This window comes from Agelaius tricolor, unplaced genomic scaffold, assembly GCF_023055355.1.
Source record: "Agelaius tricolor isolate 1412-34295 unplaced genomic scaffold, bAgeTri1.0.p SCAF_17, whole genome shotgun sequence".
In the NCBI taxonomy this organism is placed as follows: domain Eukaryota; kingdom Metazoa; phylum Chordata; class Aves; order Passeriformes; family Icteridae; genus Agelaius; species Agelaius tricolor.
The window spans coordinates 6,565,576-6,583,033 of record NW_027269277.1 but is presented as its reverse complement, the minus strand read 5'-3'; the positions used below and the strand labels follow the sequence as shown (position 1 = coordinate 6,583,033).

General features: G+C 42.8%; 1 protein-coding gene across 1 annotated transcript in view; it reads left to right on the top strand.

Moving 5' to 3' along the window:
• The window catches only part of MSN (moesin), a 40,785-nt gene extending 23,530 nt beyond the window's left edge, over positions 1–17,255 (top strand). The window contains exons 3-13 of the mRNA XM_071442271.1: positions 6,790–6,885; positions 7,399–7,673; positions 8,136–8,219; positions 8,563–8,709; positions 9,189–9,285; positions 10,335–10,498; positions 10,871–11,001; positions 11,643–11,803; positions 12,298–12,390; positions 12,795–13,028; positions 14,056–17,255. Of these exons, the coding sequence (XP_071298372.1) occupies positions 6,790–6,885; positions 7,399–7,673; positions 8,136–8,219; positions 8,563–8,709; positions 9,189–9,285; positions 10,335–10,498; positions 10,871–11,001; positions 11,643–11,803; positions 12,298–12,390; positions 12,795–13,028; positions 14,056–14,220 (1,647 nt within the window). The 3' untranslated portion in view covers positions 14,221–17,255. The remainder of the gene's footprint in view (positions 1–6,789; positions 6,886–7,398; positions 7,674–8,135; positions 8,220–8,562; positions 8,710–9,188; positions 9,286–10,334; positions 10,499–10,870; positions 11,002–11,642; positions 11,804–12,297; positions 12,391–12,794; positions 13,029–14,055) is intronic.
• The last annotated feature ends 203 nt before the right edge of the window (positions 17,256–17,458 follow it).

Below are 17,458 nucleotides of genomic sequence, written 5' to 3'. Positions count from 1 at the left end.
AGCCCTGTGTGGTCTCAGATCTGACAGGTTTGGATTTATAAACATGAAAGCCAAGTTCTATCCAGAATCCATCTGTGCAACATGGAACTCTGCCACAGTTAGTTCATGAGAGTGTTTGCTAATGAAGCTGAGGTGTCATGTTCCCAGGCTCATTAAAAAAATGAACTGTTTTTTGGTATTTTTTTGGTTTTTTAAAATTTTTTTGAAGGTGATGTTCTTCATGTGGATGCTTCCCATGATTATTTTTCAATATTTAGCTTCGGCTACTATCCAAGCAAAGCACCAAGTGCTGAGAAGCAATACTACTCATGTCAGTAATATTTTTAATCTGCACATGATATTTTCAGTCAGCTCTAGGTCATCTGTGGTTTCTGCTGCAAACTGACATTGGTGGCAGACTTGGGCTTCATCAGTTTGTCTCTGAGAAGCATCCAGCCATGTTTCCATATAATACATAGCAGCTCTTCATGTCTAGTAATTGATTTCACTCCTTTGTCATGCTCTTGGACAGCTGCACATTTTGCTCCCTTCAGTGTATTTCACACAGCACCTGTCTAAACAGAATTGTGTTTTGCTTTTTCCACAGTAAACACTTTGCCAAGGGAGAAACAAATGCTGTTGCAGAACTGAGTTTCTAAGTTGAGGCAGTGCTTACTCCACCTAAATTGGATTGTAGGTGAAGCTGGAAATGAGGGAGGGAAAAAAAGTGTCTGAAGCTAGTTTTAAACACTTGTTATTTCTAAAAGGTCTGGTTGACATAAAGCTTGCTCCCTGTAGGAAAGGGATGGGCCTTTAAATGTATTGTCAGCTGTTGCATATCCAGTATTTTTCACATGAGTGAGCAGTTTTTGTGTATTGGTTCCTGTAAAGGGAGAGTCCAGTGCTGTGTCCCTGCTGACACTGTGGCTGCTCTCTGGCTGGACATTGTTCACTCTGCCTCAGTTTCTATCCTTAGGTTAGATAGACCATGATGGGGTGTGTGAGAACAAAGTTACTTCTGTTTATTTTCTAGCTCCCTTAAGCCATGCTGTGCCCCTGGACTTGATAATCTAGTGTTTTCTGCATGATGCTGGTTCTGAAAAAAGATCTGCTTTCATCAGTGCTTTTTTGAGGGAAGGGAGAGCTCCTCTATAAAGCAGACATGTGGTTTTCCTGTTGTAGGGCATTGACTTCTGGTGTGAAACCTGATTTTTGACTCTTGTACAGAAAAAAAATAAGATATCCAGCATCTTTTTGCCCTGGGGTGCCCTTTCACTTTGAACTGTCAGTTCTGAGTTAAGCAAGAAGGAAGCTGCTAAGCATTACCAGGCTTTTTAGCTGCATGGCTGCCTCAGTGCAATCTGCTGGCTTTGCTCAGTAACATTTAGGCAGTATTTATTTTCACCTGTTGTGTGTAAAGGTAGATAAATGTATTCCTTATGTCACACGTGATTCTGGCCCACTCTGAATAGGATTCAGAAAATTTTGGAAAGCTTGTAGCTAGGTTTTAGGCTAATGAGGAGAAAAGCATCTGAGTCTAAAGTTCCATAGTAATAATATGTGAATGGGCATGAGGTAGAAATGTTCCTGTCTTCCTCTTTCCTGTTTGGTTAAATTTCAAAGTGAATTTTTGTAGTGACAGAACAATGCAGATATCTCACTGCTTTGTAGGAAGTGGTTTCTGCCCCAAAGTAGCTGGCTGTAGAAATACCACTGAACTGATAAACATGTTCAGTGACATCATGATGTATTCTAGAGCTCTTCCTATTCCCTAATCTTGTAATTGTACAGCTTTAGCTTAAATATCTTAGGCTTGTCTGCAAGGACAAAACCTGGATTAAATGAGATGGGGTTGTACTGTTTGTCTTCTGCAGTTTTGCTGATGCACCTTTTAACATCAGCTGCTGACCTCCAGCACTTACTGACTCAATAGCAAGAGCTGTAACTTTGCTCCCATTGCTCAGCTGCCAGTGATGGATTAAAAGAAGAGCTCAAGGATGGGCTCTGTGTGTCAGGGATGCTGCTTATCCCATAGGCTTTATCACCTCCCAGGTCCCTTGAAATGTTGCTTTCCTGGGGATGGAGAGCACAGGCACTGCAGTAGTGATAGCTGCTTGTTTTCCTCCTTTGACCCTTTTCTGTATTGGTCTGGAGAGCAGCCAGTAAACCACAGCAGTGCTTTGCACTGGATGTCTTCTACACAGAAAGATTAATCTGTTGTCTGGTGAAAATTCTTAGTTACTTGTTGCTGTAAATGGCTTTCAAATTGTCTCTTCAATCTTTTGCCTCTCAAACTTCCTTTTTTTGGGTGAAAAAAAAAAAGGCGTTAAAAACCCCTCCCTTTTCTAGGTAGCTTGAATCATTGAGTGTCCAATCTCCTTAAAGGGGATTTCTGTCCCATTAAGAGCCATGAAGACAAGTTAAAGAAAATGTCACATGAGAAACTTCAGTAGTTATCACTTCAAACTTTAAAAGCATGTGGTTAACGTTCCAAAGATGCTTTTCCACATTATTGTGAGCTTTTGGGGTCAAAACTAAGCTTGTAATAGAAATGTGCACTTATCTATGAGTTAAAATGATAACAATAAGCATCTCTCTGCACACTTTAAACCTGGCCCCTGATGCTGTATTTTATGTTCAGCATTAAGTATTATACATTTTCTTTTTAATTCTTAAGGTTCTTTCAGATTTCATTAAGAGCCAGATCTCCTGAGATTCTGATTTTGTGTGCCCTGGCTTGTCTTGCCTTGCTTTTCTATCTCCATGGCCACCAAGGTGTTGTGCAGCTTGAAACCTTGGTGATGCTTAGCAGCTTCCTCCTTGTTTACCTGCTGCAGTGGATTTAGTGGTTTTGTAGAATACCAGTTTGGTTTTGTGGAGTACCAATTTGTCAGACTTCTTTCATGTTTGCTTAAGCTTTCAGCACAAGCTGATCAAACCCCTCTTGAATTTTGAGTGACTCCATCTGAGTTGAGCTGTGTTTGGAATAAAGGTGGTTGGTGTCTCATGGCCTGCAAACTAAGCTTTTTGAGGAGGGAAAGTGTAAGAAATCTTTAGCTACTACTAGGTCCTATCTAGTAGTGTTTAGACACATATAAAATAGCTCTGTAACACCTAATCCACTAGGTGAAAGCACTGAAACCAAAACTCACTATGGTAGTTTTATGGTAGAAAGCAGCAAGTCTCAGGATAGCGGCTGGTTGCCCCAGCAAACCCCAGAACTCTTGTCCCTGTGCTGAAGGCGTGTGGTTGAGCAGTATGAAAATGTGTCTCAAATTTCACAGGAACACGTGGAAACTTTGATTTTTAGAAAAGCAGTAGTTCCAACCAAAAATGGACTGCTTGTTGCTAAAGATGTCAATGGCAAACTGTAGTAAGTACAAAAACTTGAAGATCCTGTAGTTTAGTACTCTGGCATTTTAGCACTTTGGAAGGGAAAACTAGAAGTGCGTCCACCAGCTAAATGGAGGGGGAACAGTTGGATATTTGTGGCTGTAAATGGAGCCTAACCTGGGTACTAAGTTAGGGTACCTGGAAGACCCCATTCTAGGCTGTTTTTGACTGGTACATGAAACTGCAGGTGTGGCACCAGTTCAGAGCTCCTCCAGCAATAAGGTTAGCTGGCAGTTTTCCCTCAGATATACTTGACATGCCTGTTGTAGAAAGGGAGAGAGACCTACCTCATCTTTAACATGGGCAACATTCAAGGCACTTGTCCCATGATATAGCCTGAGATGATTTGGCCTTTGATGCAGGAACATGATCCAAGTGCTACGCCTTTTCCTCTGCTTGCATGCTTTGCTCTTGCCTGTGTGTAAATAGTGCTTTCATCAGGATCTGTACTTGTTTGCCAGTGTGGTGTTGTGTTTCCTGGGCTGAGAATGCCAGCCATTTTCAATCATCATCTTGATGCTAAAGTGTACATTTAAGAGGCTGCTTATGGCTCCCTCTTCAGCTGTGGAGCAGCACCCAACAGCAGGAACATAGTTCAGAGGGAGCTGGGTGAGTGCTGAGGGGAAGGACAGGAATTGTCATACACACCTAGAAAACATGGAGTAAGAAGGAATGAGAGAAAAGGCTACCTGAAAGATCTTATGTTTCTTCTCTGAACATAAGTAAAAAACCCCTACTAATGTGTGCTTAGACTTTCTGCAGAGGATGAAGTGAGTCACCAGAAAGGCACCTTTTTCCCTACATCAGTGTGGCTTACTGAATAGAATTTTAAGCTAAAAGTAGTACTCAATTAAAGGTTTGTAGTAGCTGGTCAAGGTACCATGGGACAGCTGGATTTTAAGGCTGCATCCAATCTGTTGTCCATTGTAAACTGAGCTTTACCCAGCAGGCTAAACAAGACCCAGGGACTGACTTAATGCTCCCCCTGGAATGAAGAAAAGATGCTGCTCTCCAAATGAGAGTGCAGATTTTAGGTATTTAAGTATTGTGGTCTGTGTTAAACAGACTGTCTATTCTCCCATCCTTTGTGCCAGCCCTTCTCCATCCCTAGCCACTGCCAGTAGCTGTTTGCTTTTTGGAACATCTCACAGTTCATTAGGGCTCTGAATGCTGTACACCCCCAGACATAATTATGCTGCTGCCAGCCAGATTCCTTGCAGCTGTAGAAAGCTGTTTCTTCCTCATGCTTTTCTCCTTGCTAAATGGAACTAAATAGCCTGCTAAAGCTGAGCAGGGAGGAGGACTATCCTCCCTGCCTTAGTTCAGTGGCAGCTTGGGACTGTGATGGTGAGTGCTGTGCTGTGTCCCCTCTTCTCTGCCCCCAGCTCGTTCTTGTCTCTGCCATTGCTGTGCAGGCTTCTGCTGTGGAATAAAAGTCCTTTTGTGTGGGACCACAGTGTGGAGCCTTTCAGCTCCTTGCTGGCAGCCCAGCCTGTTCAATTCCCAGGCATAAGCTGCTGTCAAGTGGAAGAGAGGAAAGCAGACCCATGCAGCCGAGTGAGGAGCTTCCATCCCATTCATATGTTAATGCTTCCAAGAACAGAGCTCTAGGACAGCCTTTCTTCCCCTCCTTGAACCATCTGCTTCCAATCACAGAATGTGCTGGCTTGGAAGGGACCCACAAAGATCACTGAGTCCAACTCTTGGCCCTGCACAGGACCATCCTCAAGAATCACACCATGTGCCTGACAGCATTGTCCAAATGTTTCTTAAACTGTCAAGCTTGGGGCTGTGACCACTTCCCTGGGGAGCCAGTTCAGGGCCCAACCACCTTCAGGGTGAAGAATCTTTTATTCTGGTGTCCAACCTAAGCCTTCCCTGACAATTTCAGGCCATTCCCCTGGGTTTGGTCACTGGTCACAAAGGGAAGTGATCAGTGCCTGCCCCTCCTCTTCCCCTCATGAGGAAGTTGTAGATTGTGATGAGGTCCCCCCTCAGTCTTCTCCAGGCTGAATGGACCAAGTGCCCTCAGCTTTTCCTCATACAGCTTCCCCTCAAAGCCCTTCATCTTCATTGCCCCCTGTAGAGCCTCTCTAATATTTTAATATTAGAGATTAATATCTTTCTTATATTGAAGTGACCAAAACTTCATGTATATAGCAAACCCTGCTTCTTCTCCAAAAGCCTCATCAGCTGTGTGATGCACAAATGATTTGCATCCCCCTGAATCTGCAGGGGCTCTAGCCCAGCTCTCCTGTTCATGTTCAAGCAAGGACAGGCTGAATAATTTCAGGAACCCCAGTGGGATGATGTACATGGACTACATGCCCTAGTGTAGGTTTTGTCTCTGTGTGTGCCATCAATGGCATGCCTCTGCTGAAAACTGCATTTGGTTTTTCTGAAAGGAACAAAGGCCCTAATGCTCTTCTGAAAGGCCAGATAAAATGTCTGATCCAAGCCCTAAACAATCTAATTAGTGATGTGCTTGTGGGGAACCTATGTCTTTGGTGTTGTATCTTGCCAAAGTAGAGAAGGGAACAGAGTGCACCTTTGGGCAGTACAAAATTATATTAACTGACCTGGCAGCTGGTTTTCACAGGGCAAGTCTCAGTCTCTGCACCAATGTTAGCCCCTTGCTGCACCCTGTGGCATGTCCCAGGCTTTTCAGGGCACAAAGGGGGATGTCTTGATAGCAATCAGGCTTTGGAGAAACTTCCCCCTCTTTTTAACCAACAGTGGCCCTGTACTGCAGTAGTCTTGCTGCCCCACCATGAAGCTCTTGTCTCCTGTCTCAACATGTCTGTAAAGCCTTCTTAATTCCTATTTACATGCCTGGTGTGCTAGGGAAGTAACTACAGAGAGAGCTCACATAGTGGTGTAGTTAATGTCTGTGGTGGCTTTGTGCTGGCACAGGGGATAGCATATGGATTTAGCCTCTGCACTTCCTCTGAATGCTGCTGCTCAGTAAAGAGCTGTATGAAAGGCCTGTCTATAGCTATGAGTGGAGTAGAAACAAATCTTAAAGTAGCACATGACTTGCCCAGGAATAGTACATTTGCATGATAAGAGTGGGATATACCTGAAAATGGAGCTGTGTTCCTCATTCCTGGAAGTTACTAGACCTGTCAGAGCTGCTGTGTTGTGTTTTGGCTGTACAAGTTGGCTTATAAGTAGCTGAAAAAAAATAACATCCCAGCTGTTGTTTATAAATAGCAACAAGCCTTAAAAACCTGAAGGAGAACAAAGAATATCACACCCATCCACTTAAGACCTCTTAGATGCTCCGTCATCTTTCTGTGCACTGCAGCAGGAGAAGCAGGTGGTCAGGACGCTGTCTGAACTTACCTCTAACATGTTCTCAGCCACTGCTGAGTTCAGTCCATCTGGGAATCTTGCTAATAATCACCTTTCTTTCAGGTTGTCAAGACAATTGGTTTGCGAGAGGTCTGGTTTTTTGGACTTCAGTATCAAGACACCAAGGGTTTCTCAACATGGCTAAAATTGAACAAAAAGGTATGTTTGCTCCAAAATTTTGCTGTCCTTGTTCCCTTCTGAGAGTGCAGGGGCAAATTCAGTCTCCATACTTCTGTCAGGGATCTGTTCTTGCCTGTCCATGCACTTCAAGTACTGCAAGATCAGTGATTGGTGCTGTGGTGTGCACACACTCCCTCCCCAGGGTATGAGGAGTTGTGGTGTCTGACCTGGTCCTGCATCTAGCTCTGTTAACCAGGCCAGATTTGTTACCCTTCCTGGTAAAATGTTGATGATGTGCTCAAGTGAGCATCTTGGTTGAGGAGCAACCTGGAAAGTAACTACCACTGGCCATAAATACTGGCTTGTGTAAGTTCAGTGGGGAGAAGTGATGAGGTATTTAGCAGTAAGTAATTGAAAATCCTTGCTTTTCTGCATACTCTTTTCTGCATTGGAAAGGAGAATTTTTTTGTCTAGTGCACGCTTGTTTTCCTGTTTGTAAACTGCTCCCTTTCACTTGTATATGGACTATAAAATCTGCTGACTCTGTTGCAGGTAACAGCACAGGATGTACGTAAAGAAACGCCCCTGCTTTTCAAATTCCGTGCCAAGTTCTACCCAGAAGATGTGGCAGAAGAGCTGATCCAGGACATCACACAGCGCCTGTTCTTCCTGCAAGTGAAGGAGGCAATCCTGAACGATGACATTTACTGTCCCCCAGAAACAGCTGTCCTGCTGGCTTCCTACGCCGTCCAGTCCAAGTACGGAGACTTCAACAAAGACGTGCACAAGTCTGGCTACCTTGCTAGTGATAAACTGCTCCCACAAAGGCAAGTGAACCTGCATAGTCTTAGCCATTCTCTTTCTTAAAGGGTTTGTGATTTTTAATTTTTTTTTTAAATGTAGGGGATGTTTTGATTGCAATACCCAGAATAAAGTATAGCCTTGTGCCACTTTGGGCATTTAGATTAGTATTCAATTAGTAAAGAGCTTTAACCTTAAACTTCCTATTACTATTCTGAAAATCTAATCAGAAGTGGTGAGAAAAGCTCCAAAACAAAATACACTACAAAAAAAAGAAACTGAATAAAATTTGTCCTTTATTAGAAGTCTGAATACTGACCATTGACTCTATCTAGCCTTTTAATGAAGCTGTATTTCTTGGAATATTTTTGTGGGTGAACTCTGATGCCCGTGGAGTATTTAATGAAGCATTATTATAGAGTGATGTGATTGTGTGTGTGCATATATGTAGTGCTTGGTTTGAAACATCCCATGTATGCTCTTTCTAGGGTTTTGGAGCAGCACAAGCTTAACAAGGACCAGTGGGAGGAGAGGATCCAGGTGTGGCATGAGGAACATCGAGGAATGATTAGGTAACTGATGCAGTGTGAAACTGATGCAGTATTTCAAGTAGTGTCAGTGTGTAATGTACAAATACATAAAAAAAAAATCTGTGATTTGCTTCAGGATAAGTTAGCATTCTTCAGGTTATTTTGCTCAGAGTAACTAGTTTACATGCCTCTGCTGGTCCACATCAGCTGGCTGTTCTTAGTAAAACATGACTGAGTTTGCAGAGTTTGTAATTATCTACTAGAGTGATGCTTAGAACCTTTGCCAGCTTGTTGCTGCTCTGTCCACATGGGAAGTTAGAACCTTCTTGCTTTAATGGCTTAAAGACTCAAAAGAGAATAACTGTTTTCTTTTTACATGCTGCAGAGAAGATGCTGTCTTGGAGTACCTGAAAATTGCACAGGATCTGGAAATGTATGGTGTGAACTACTTCAGCATTAAGAACAAGAAAGGCTCTGAGCTCTGGCTAGGTGTAGATGCTCTTGGACTCAACATTTATGAGCAGAATGATAGGTAATTAACCCCTCTCTCTTCATTTTTGCCTTCAGCTCCTTTCCAATATAAAGTCATTTAAAATCACTCTCTCCTGGAATTCAAATCTTTAACTAAACTCCACCATTTCTATATCATTCTTGGCTGTGTTTTTGACATTGCCAGAATAATCCATAAAATGTGATTCTTTGGACCAACAAATACAAGAAATTGGCAAATCTTTTCAAGATAGTTTCACTTTATCCCTAGTCTTCCTGCTATAGATGCATTCTCCAGTTCTGATTTTAATTTAAAAAACAAAAAAAAAAAAGTGGGATTGAAAAACTGCTTCTTATATTTCTGTTTCATCTGTGTGACTAATTTTGTCTGCTGATTTCAACTACCATAAGAGCACTGAAATATGAGGGTGGATTTGGTATAATTTTAAGCTTTATATTCTAAGTCAAGAATTTGAAATTACTTTGGGATCTCTTATTTCTTTTTGCTTCCCATTTTTACAGGCTAACACCGAAAATTGGATTCCCCTGGAGTGAGATCAGAAATATCTCATTCAATGACAAGAAATTTGTTATTAAGCCTATTGACAAGAAAGCACCAGTAAGAAGCAAGATTCATAATAAGCTATTAAACTTTCAACTTCTTAGCTGAATGATTTCTGTGGGTTTGGTTTTGGGGGCTTTTTGGGGTTTTCTGCACTGAATCTTTTCATCAATAGCATGAATGCTGATGTAAGCAGGGAAACCTGTTCAGGGCAGTCAAGTGATAGTTAAGATTTTTTTTTGGCTAAGAGGGTAGAAATTTAGTATAAGCTTAAGCTTTTAACATCAGTGGCAGGGAGTAGCTCTTTGCTTAGGGTTTCTGATTCTCCTAAGACTGTTCAGATTCTCTGATAATTCATTTAGGGATCTGAGGTACCTCTGTTAGTGTGAATGCTTCCTTTGCACCCTGTTGACTTTAATAGTGTGTGGGATGATCTTTTGCAGGTTTTCACCTTACTTAAAGCAGAAGCTTTAAGTCATTTTGTAGGGTAGGCTGGAAGTTTTTTCCTTGCCAATTTATATTGAATGTAATTGTTTTAATCTTTAACACCTAATAATTTCCAGTGCTAGCCAGTACCTTCTGTTCTTCTGGTCATTCTTGTTCCATTGCTGCTTGAAAGCATTTCCCTGTTGCTCCTTTTGAACAGAACAAAGTTATTTATCCATTGATTGTAACATTTAACACCCCCTCTGGCATAAACCAAGACGTTACATTCTAAGTGGCTGGCCAGGCTATTATACAGATTATTGAAGTGGGAAGGGAGGTGGGAGAAGCCAGGAATTCGGTGTGCCTGGTAAAGCAGCCCTGCTGGTGTTTGTAAAGAAATGGTGATGCAAGATGCTGTGTGCTTGGTGCTAGGGGTGTGTTACAGTGAAACCCAGAGCACTGGAATGACACATTGGGTGCTCCTGCCCTGGGTGTGCTTGTCAGGTTGAAATCCATTCCAGAAATAAGTGTCTATCTGCCACCACCAATGAAACAGACATTATTAAGAAAAGCTGGCTGGCAGCTCTAAAATGCTCGGGGTCTTAGGAACATAGTGCATAGCACAAGGGGCTTCTTATGCTGAAAGAACAAATCTAATGCTGCCTTTTCCTTGTCCCAAGGACTTTGTATTCTACGCCCCTCGGTTACGGATTAACAAGCGAATCCTGGCGCTTTGCATGGGGAACCACGAGCTCTACATGCGCAGACGTAAACCAGACACCATCGAGGTGCAGCAGATGAAGGCACAGGCTCGGGAAGAGAAACACCAGAAACAGATGGAGAGGTTGGTAGGGCTCTGAGTAACCTGAGTGTGTGACTAATCACTGCATGAGTAGCATCATGTGCTAGATAAATGGCTGGCAGCACCTTAATCTGCTTGAGCCAAAATAAAGCAGGTTGCTTTCTGCTTCAGTAGGTCTGATGGGTTGATAGTAATGGTACTCACCACAAATGTGACTTCCCATTACTTTCTTGGACTTATGAACTTGTCATTGAGATGAACGCCAGCAGAGTTTTATATTTTTGTACTTCTATAAAGGGAGTAAAGCTCATTATCTGAGTGCTGTAGGGCACATCTTGTGTGTGCTCTTTTTGTGTGTTTACTAGGAAGTGCTCCAAGTTGGTTTGAAATTACATTGTGACTTCCTTCCATCAGAGCCCTGCTGGAGAATGAGAAGAAGAAGAGGGAGTTGGCAGAAAAGGAGAAGGAGAAGATTGAGCGTGAGAAGGAGGAGCTGATGGAGAGACTCAAGCAAATTGAGGAGCAAACCAAGAAAGCTCAGCAAGGTAATAGGAAATCTTTCAGTGTTTTCTTTGATGATGAATAGTCTGAGTGAGAAGGGTTCAAATAGTAAAGCTATGAGCATCTCTGAGTAATTTGTCTCTCCAGTGTTGTGTGCTAACTGGTGTTAGGGCCCTGGTTTAGCCTCCTGAAGCCAAATGTAAGCCCTCCATATGCAGTTGCTGAAAAAATATATGCATTAAAGAAATGGGTAACAGCCAAGATTTCTCTCTTGGCAGCAGAAGTACCTTGCCATTGTTCCTGTGCTGGCTGGAAGCTTTATCCCAGCATATCTGTAGAGGAAGGAGTCAGAGTGTAGCAGGGGTCACACCAGCCATTGCTGTGGTGATTTACTATCTAATTGCTTGGCTAGAGTTAGTGTGGTGTTGCCCAAGCAAAATGCTGCAGGCTTCTCTGCCCTTAAGTATGTAATTTTGGGCTGGGTGCTTCCCCACAAATCCATTGGGGGTGGGCCTAATTTTTAGTTTTACAGCTCCAGGTAAAATGTAAAGGAAAGAACAGGGAACAGTTGCTTGCATCCCTCCTTTACCTGTCCTCTGAAGGAAGACCCTTATCCAGACAGACTTTCCTCTTCTACTGCCATTCTTTACTTGATCTGACTTGAAATGTGCTCCCCTATTTTCAGAATTGGAAGAACAGACCCGCAGAGCTCTGGAGCTGGAACAGGAGAGAAAACGAGCTCAGGAGGAAGCAGAGAAACTGGCTAAGGAACGTAGAGAAGCAGAAGAGGCCAAGGAGGCCCTATTGAGAGCATCCCATGATCAACAAAAGACCCAGGAACAGTTGGTAAGTTGGTGAACTGACAATCAAGTAGGGAAAATAGTGAAAGGGGAAGCATCTAAACTTTTGAAGCAAACCAGGCTATGAATATAGTGTGGAAGCACTACATTCATAGGTTCTTCAATTTTTATCCTCAAGTAGGTGAACATATGCGTAAATATATTTGTGCAGTAGATTTGTATTGCTTTTTGCCTTTTTTTTATATGTGATAAAGTGTTGCTTTCCCTGGTTTAGACTCAAAGAACTAAGTTTTGTAGCTCTGTTTTGAGGAGAATGAAAAAGAACCAACTCAACAACCAAACAAAAACCCAACTCACAATGAAACGCAAATTTTTTTTGGCCTCCTTTCCTCTTTCATCATGGAGGTATTGGTGCAACTGAAGTTAACAGGAAGGCTTTCTTCTCACTGAAAAGATGTGTTTTCACTCAGGACTTGAACTAAATGCTTGATTTAGCAAGTACCTTGGGTTTTATTTCCATTAAAAGCCTTTCTTCTGCAGGCTGCTGAGATGGCAGAACTCACAGCTAGGATCACACAGCTGGAGCTGGCCAGGCAGAAGAAGGAGAGCGAGGCGCAGGAGTGGCAGTATAAGGTAAAGCAGAATCTGAGCAAATGGCATCCTTTCTGTGGAGTTGCTCTTTGTTCTGGGTTGTAACCTAAACTACTGCACTAGATTCCATGCTAAACTCAATTCTTGCAAGATTGAGGCTGTTGTAAATACACAGCTTTGGAACTGGTAACTTATTCTAACTCCATGTAGCAATTTTTGACTAATTAGACCCGTAGCCCATTTTCCATTAACAGTAACCATTCTTCAAATCTCTCAAGTGTTATCCAGCAGAAAATTTTGCAAATGATGGTAGCTGAGTAGCTTTGGAATACACCCCTTCAGAGGTGCAAGGTTTCCTTGTAACAAGCACCGAGTGGTGCTTCTGTGAGAAGTCTCAGGCACTCAGGATTATTCTGACTGACTCACTGTGGCATATCCTACTGCAGGCACAGAGGGTGCAGGAGGACCTAGAGAAGACCAAAGAGGAGTTGAAGACTGCCATGAGCACCCCTCATGTCACTGAACCCATGCACTCTGAGAACGAGCATGATGATGAGCAGGATGAGAATGCAGCAGAGGCCAGTGCTGAGCTGAGGTCGGAGGCCACCATCAAGGACCGCAGCGAGGAGGAGCGCACCACTGAGGCAGAGAAGAATGAGAGGGTCCAGAAACACTTGAAGGTAAGAAGCTGGCAGCAGAATGTGTGTGTGGGGGTGCTGCTTCTACTTTTCTCAACATTTCTTGCAGCTGGAAGGTATTACTGTTATTTAAAAAATGAGGGGAGACACAGGGAAGGGAGATGATCTTGCCAGATAGCTGCTTAACCATTGAGCAGAGAGGCAGATCTGGTCTCCTGCCACTTGAATTTCATTTTACTGGAAGCAGTGAAGTATTTTGAAGCAATGCCAACAAGTAGTGTCTGTCAGATGTAGTGTGCTGTCTGTGAGTATTGCCAACCACCTGACAGCTGTTCATAGCCCTGGCTGCAAGGAATTGAAGAACTTTGTCTGATTCCTATCCAGCAGCTGTCTCTAACTGTCAAGTCTGGGTTGCATTGCAAAACTCTGCATTGCAAAACCCTGGAGTAGCCCACTAGGGCTCAGCACAGAGACAGCACTACTGCACCCTCTTCTTGTGAGGAACTCCAGTGTTCTGGTGTTAAATTCCAAGCATTTAGTTGTGCTGCCTGACTTGCACCAGGCTTTGCTCATTGTGCATTGTACTGTGGTAATTACACACAGAGGGCTGGAGGTGCATTTTATCTTCTGCAGCAAGTTCCTTTTCTGGTGGAAAGCTAGTAATTCCTCAGATTCTGCAAGATGTTCTTGCTGTCTTCAGGGATCCCTCCACATGGCCATTCTTTTAAAATACAGGCATTGGAGACAATCTTTCTTAACTGTGCTAGATGAAGATAAATGTGTGACAGATTGTCTGATGTTTTATACCTTCAAATGTTAGGGAGAAATATGAACAACTTCCATAAAATCATAGATCTGTTTAGGTTGGAGGGGCCTCCATGAGATCATCTAATTCCACTTCCTTGCTCAAGCAAGGTCAGCTAGAGCAGGTTGCCCAGAAGAATACACTGGGGCTTGTCTGTTTCCTGTCTGTATAGACACCGGATCTTTAGGAGGATCAGCAGGAAATCTTGTCCAGCTCTGAGTCTCTGGTACTAACCTGCTGCTGTCTGCTTCTCCTCCTCCAAAGGCTCTTTCCTCAGAGCTGGCAAACGCTCGGGATGAGACCAAGAAGACAGCCAATGACATGATCCACGCTGAGAACATGCGCCTGGGCCGAGACAAGTACAAGACCCTGCGCCAGATCCGGCAGGGGAACACCAAGCAGCGCATCGACGAGTTCGAGTCCATGTAAACTCCCCCTGCACCTGCTGCCCTGCACTCTCTACTCCCCTCTTTCCCATCCTCTCCCATCATCACTCATAATCGTGCTATGCTGGAACCACTACAGAAGAGTGACCATGGTCTTATTTATCAAGTTTTGGGCAAATGCTGGAGTTAATTGACAGAAGAAGGAATAGTAAATAATGTCTGCCTGGGGTGGCTTGGGGAAGCAAATGTGTATTAGGGCAAATCTGAAGTTGTTTGGCTTGGGGTAAAGTCTTAGTGTGTTGGGTTTGCCCACTGAGGTGGCTGTGTTGCTGTCTTCTCCCGTTGTGTGGGGAGAGCAGCAGATCCTTGTACTGCATTAAATAGTCAAGAGCTGACAGTCTGACACTCTGCCTTCCTACTAACCTGTGCAAGCTTCAGGATTAAGCTTAGTAGTCAGGGTCTGAATTTCTGACTTAACCCAGAGTCTGAATCATGTAGTTAAAAAGGGCAGCTTAGGAAGAAGGATCGAAGGTAAAATATGGACTTTCTCTCTAAAAGACCAAAGCTTTTGTCCTACAAAAATAAGCAGACCAAACAGATTCTGTGGTGTTCCTGCTGGTGTTACATTTTGTTGTTTAATGGTGGAGCTTTGAATTTTCTAATCATGAGGAGGCCTTTGGAATAATTCCACTGATACAGTGTGGTTTGAAGCCTCGAATTCCCTGCTTTCCAGAGGTTTTGTCTCTGGTCAATGGCTTTGTTCACTATCATTTGTCTGACTTCAATGTAACCAGTGAGGCAGAGATAGCTAGAGTACACTGCCTTCCTTTTTGGTTTTGCCAATGAAAACCTAAAGTGGGAGGTAGAAATGTAAAAGACTAAAAATTAGTGTAGCTGTATTTTCCCTTGCTGAACAGATACTTTTCTAGTTACATGAACAAGATTTCCATGAGAGGCCTTTTTAGCACATAGTTGTTGGTGCCTTATGACTGTGTATAGATCTACTGTAGCTCAGATACCTTTAGTTTAAACTAGATGCAATCATAAAAAGTGATCAGCAGCTGGGGACCAAAAACTGCTCACATATCTGGGTCATGTACAAGACTGCATCTGTCTTCCTGGCTTCAAGCAGCAATTGAGGGGAGAGGATCCTGAGACACTTGTCCAATTGCTTTTTTAATCCTCACTAGCACTCTGCCACATCCCTGGCTCAAGTGCTTTTCCTTCCCCAGAAGGATGCTTTGGCCTTTTGTGGCTTTGAGAATAGAAGGCTTTCTCTTAGAAATGGGATACAAATGGTTCTGAGACTGGTCCTGAGAGCTGCTTGTGCCAGGTATTGTAATAACCATCACCTCCTGTCATCCAAGCTGCCCATGCTGTAGCTACCCAGAGTCCTCCCTGCCATTTGTGTGGAGGAAATAGCCATGTATGCTCAGGGTTGAATTGGATGTTGCCTTGATCCTCATAAAAGGAACTGTTAACCTTCAGGAGAGTCATCTTAAAAATGGGTTCCACCTAAAATGAAGTCCTCCTTTGTTTTGCCCTCCTTGGATTAGTTTGTCCCTATAGGAAGTCATTGGGTTAGCCTGGGATTTATTTTCTTGCCTAGCATAATTCCAAATTTTGTGACCTACTCAGTTTTGTTGATTCTCCTTTTGTATGATGTTACTGGTAATGGTGATAGAAGGAAAACATCTGAAAACTGGAGCATTTTCAGCTCTCTGCTGTATGAAAAAGGGCAAAGGGAGACTGTGCCAAAAAATAAATGTTCATGATAGTGTTAACAAACTGCAGTATTTCCCCAAGAATTCCTTGGGTGGCTGGAAACAACCTCACCAGTTCTGTGTTACTTTATTTTTTGAAAGCAATGCAATCTGTGTAGGGATTCTTACAAATACCAGCCAACCTCTGTTAGAAGCAACATGCCAACCTATGCTCTTAAACCTCCAGGTGTGTCATGTGGGAGCCCCCTTCTCTCCCCTGGACACAGAGTGCTTTTGGGGAGCACATGACATGGCAAGCTTTTTGTTGGCCAAGAAAAATATGCCTCAGTACCATGAAAGTCACAAATGAAAGATTGGAGTTAAATTTGTCAGAATGTATTTGCATATTTGTGTACTGAAGGTGATTGGCATTGGCTCTGCACGAGTCTCGTTACTGGGGAACAGACAACCTTTAAACTTCTGTTTTGGTGCTTTAAAGCTGGTTCTCAGCACTTCTGCTCTGTCCATGGCAACTGTTGATGCATTTGAGGGGAGAAAAATCCTATCTAATATTTTAATAATTTCCTAACAAGCTGATGTATGGTGCCTGGAATATGTGTTCAAATAATAAACCAGTAATTTTCTGCTTTGATGGGTCACACAACACTGCTGAGCTCTCATGTATTCTGATGTTGGCATGACTTCTGTTTATATGGTTTTTTAAACGTTCTAATTCCACATGGTCCAATAAAGGAATAGAACGGCTTGTGCCAGTGAGTCCACCTAACTCTTTGTAGTTGTTTCAGCCCTGCCTTCTTTTTAACCAGTATTATATTCCAGTGGTATCTAATGATATTTGATTTCAATATTTCTAGCTATGCACAATTAGAAAATATTAGTCAAGGGATGGAGGGTATGTTTATGGTCCTCCCCTTGGAATTGTATACTGTATTATAAAGATGATATTTTGCAAGAAAACTAATGTAAGAAGCTTTCAGTATTATGGTGAGATTTGTAGACACATTTTTTATTTGTTAGAATACAGTGAATTGTTCTTCCTCTTCATGTTCCAGTTTAATTGGATAACTACTCCTCTTGGGGGTGGGGGGAGGGAAGTACTTTATCACATGTTGCCTGGCTTATTTTTTTCTTGTTTTATTTTTTTGTTGCTGTAAATTATGTTGAAGGTTTTTGACCAGTTGTTTTACTGGATTATAATAAAACATCAATTCCTTAAGGTTTTGGAGTAATTAATGGGTCCATGTGCTTATCTGCAGAGAGAACCTTGACTAAGACATGTTTTTCCTTTTCAGAGGAGTTGTTAAAATCCATACCTTGTTCTTCCTGAAGTGCCAATAAAGTTGAGAGAAATTCAGCAGATTGTGTCTGGCTGGTTACTTAAGGTTTGCTTTAAATCCAGTGCTGTGTCCTGTAGCTGGGCAGATCAGCCTTGTGGTGCCCAGAGGTCAGCCTGGGAGCTCCCTCACAAACAGGGAGATCTTTCTGGCACTCTGAAAGGGAAGAGCTTCAGTAACAGCCCTTTCCCCCTCCCCAGCCCCCCAGCTGGACTCAGTACTG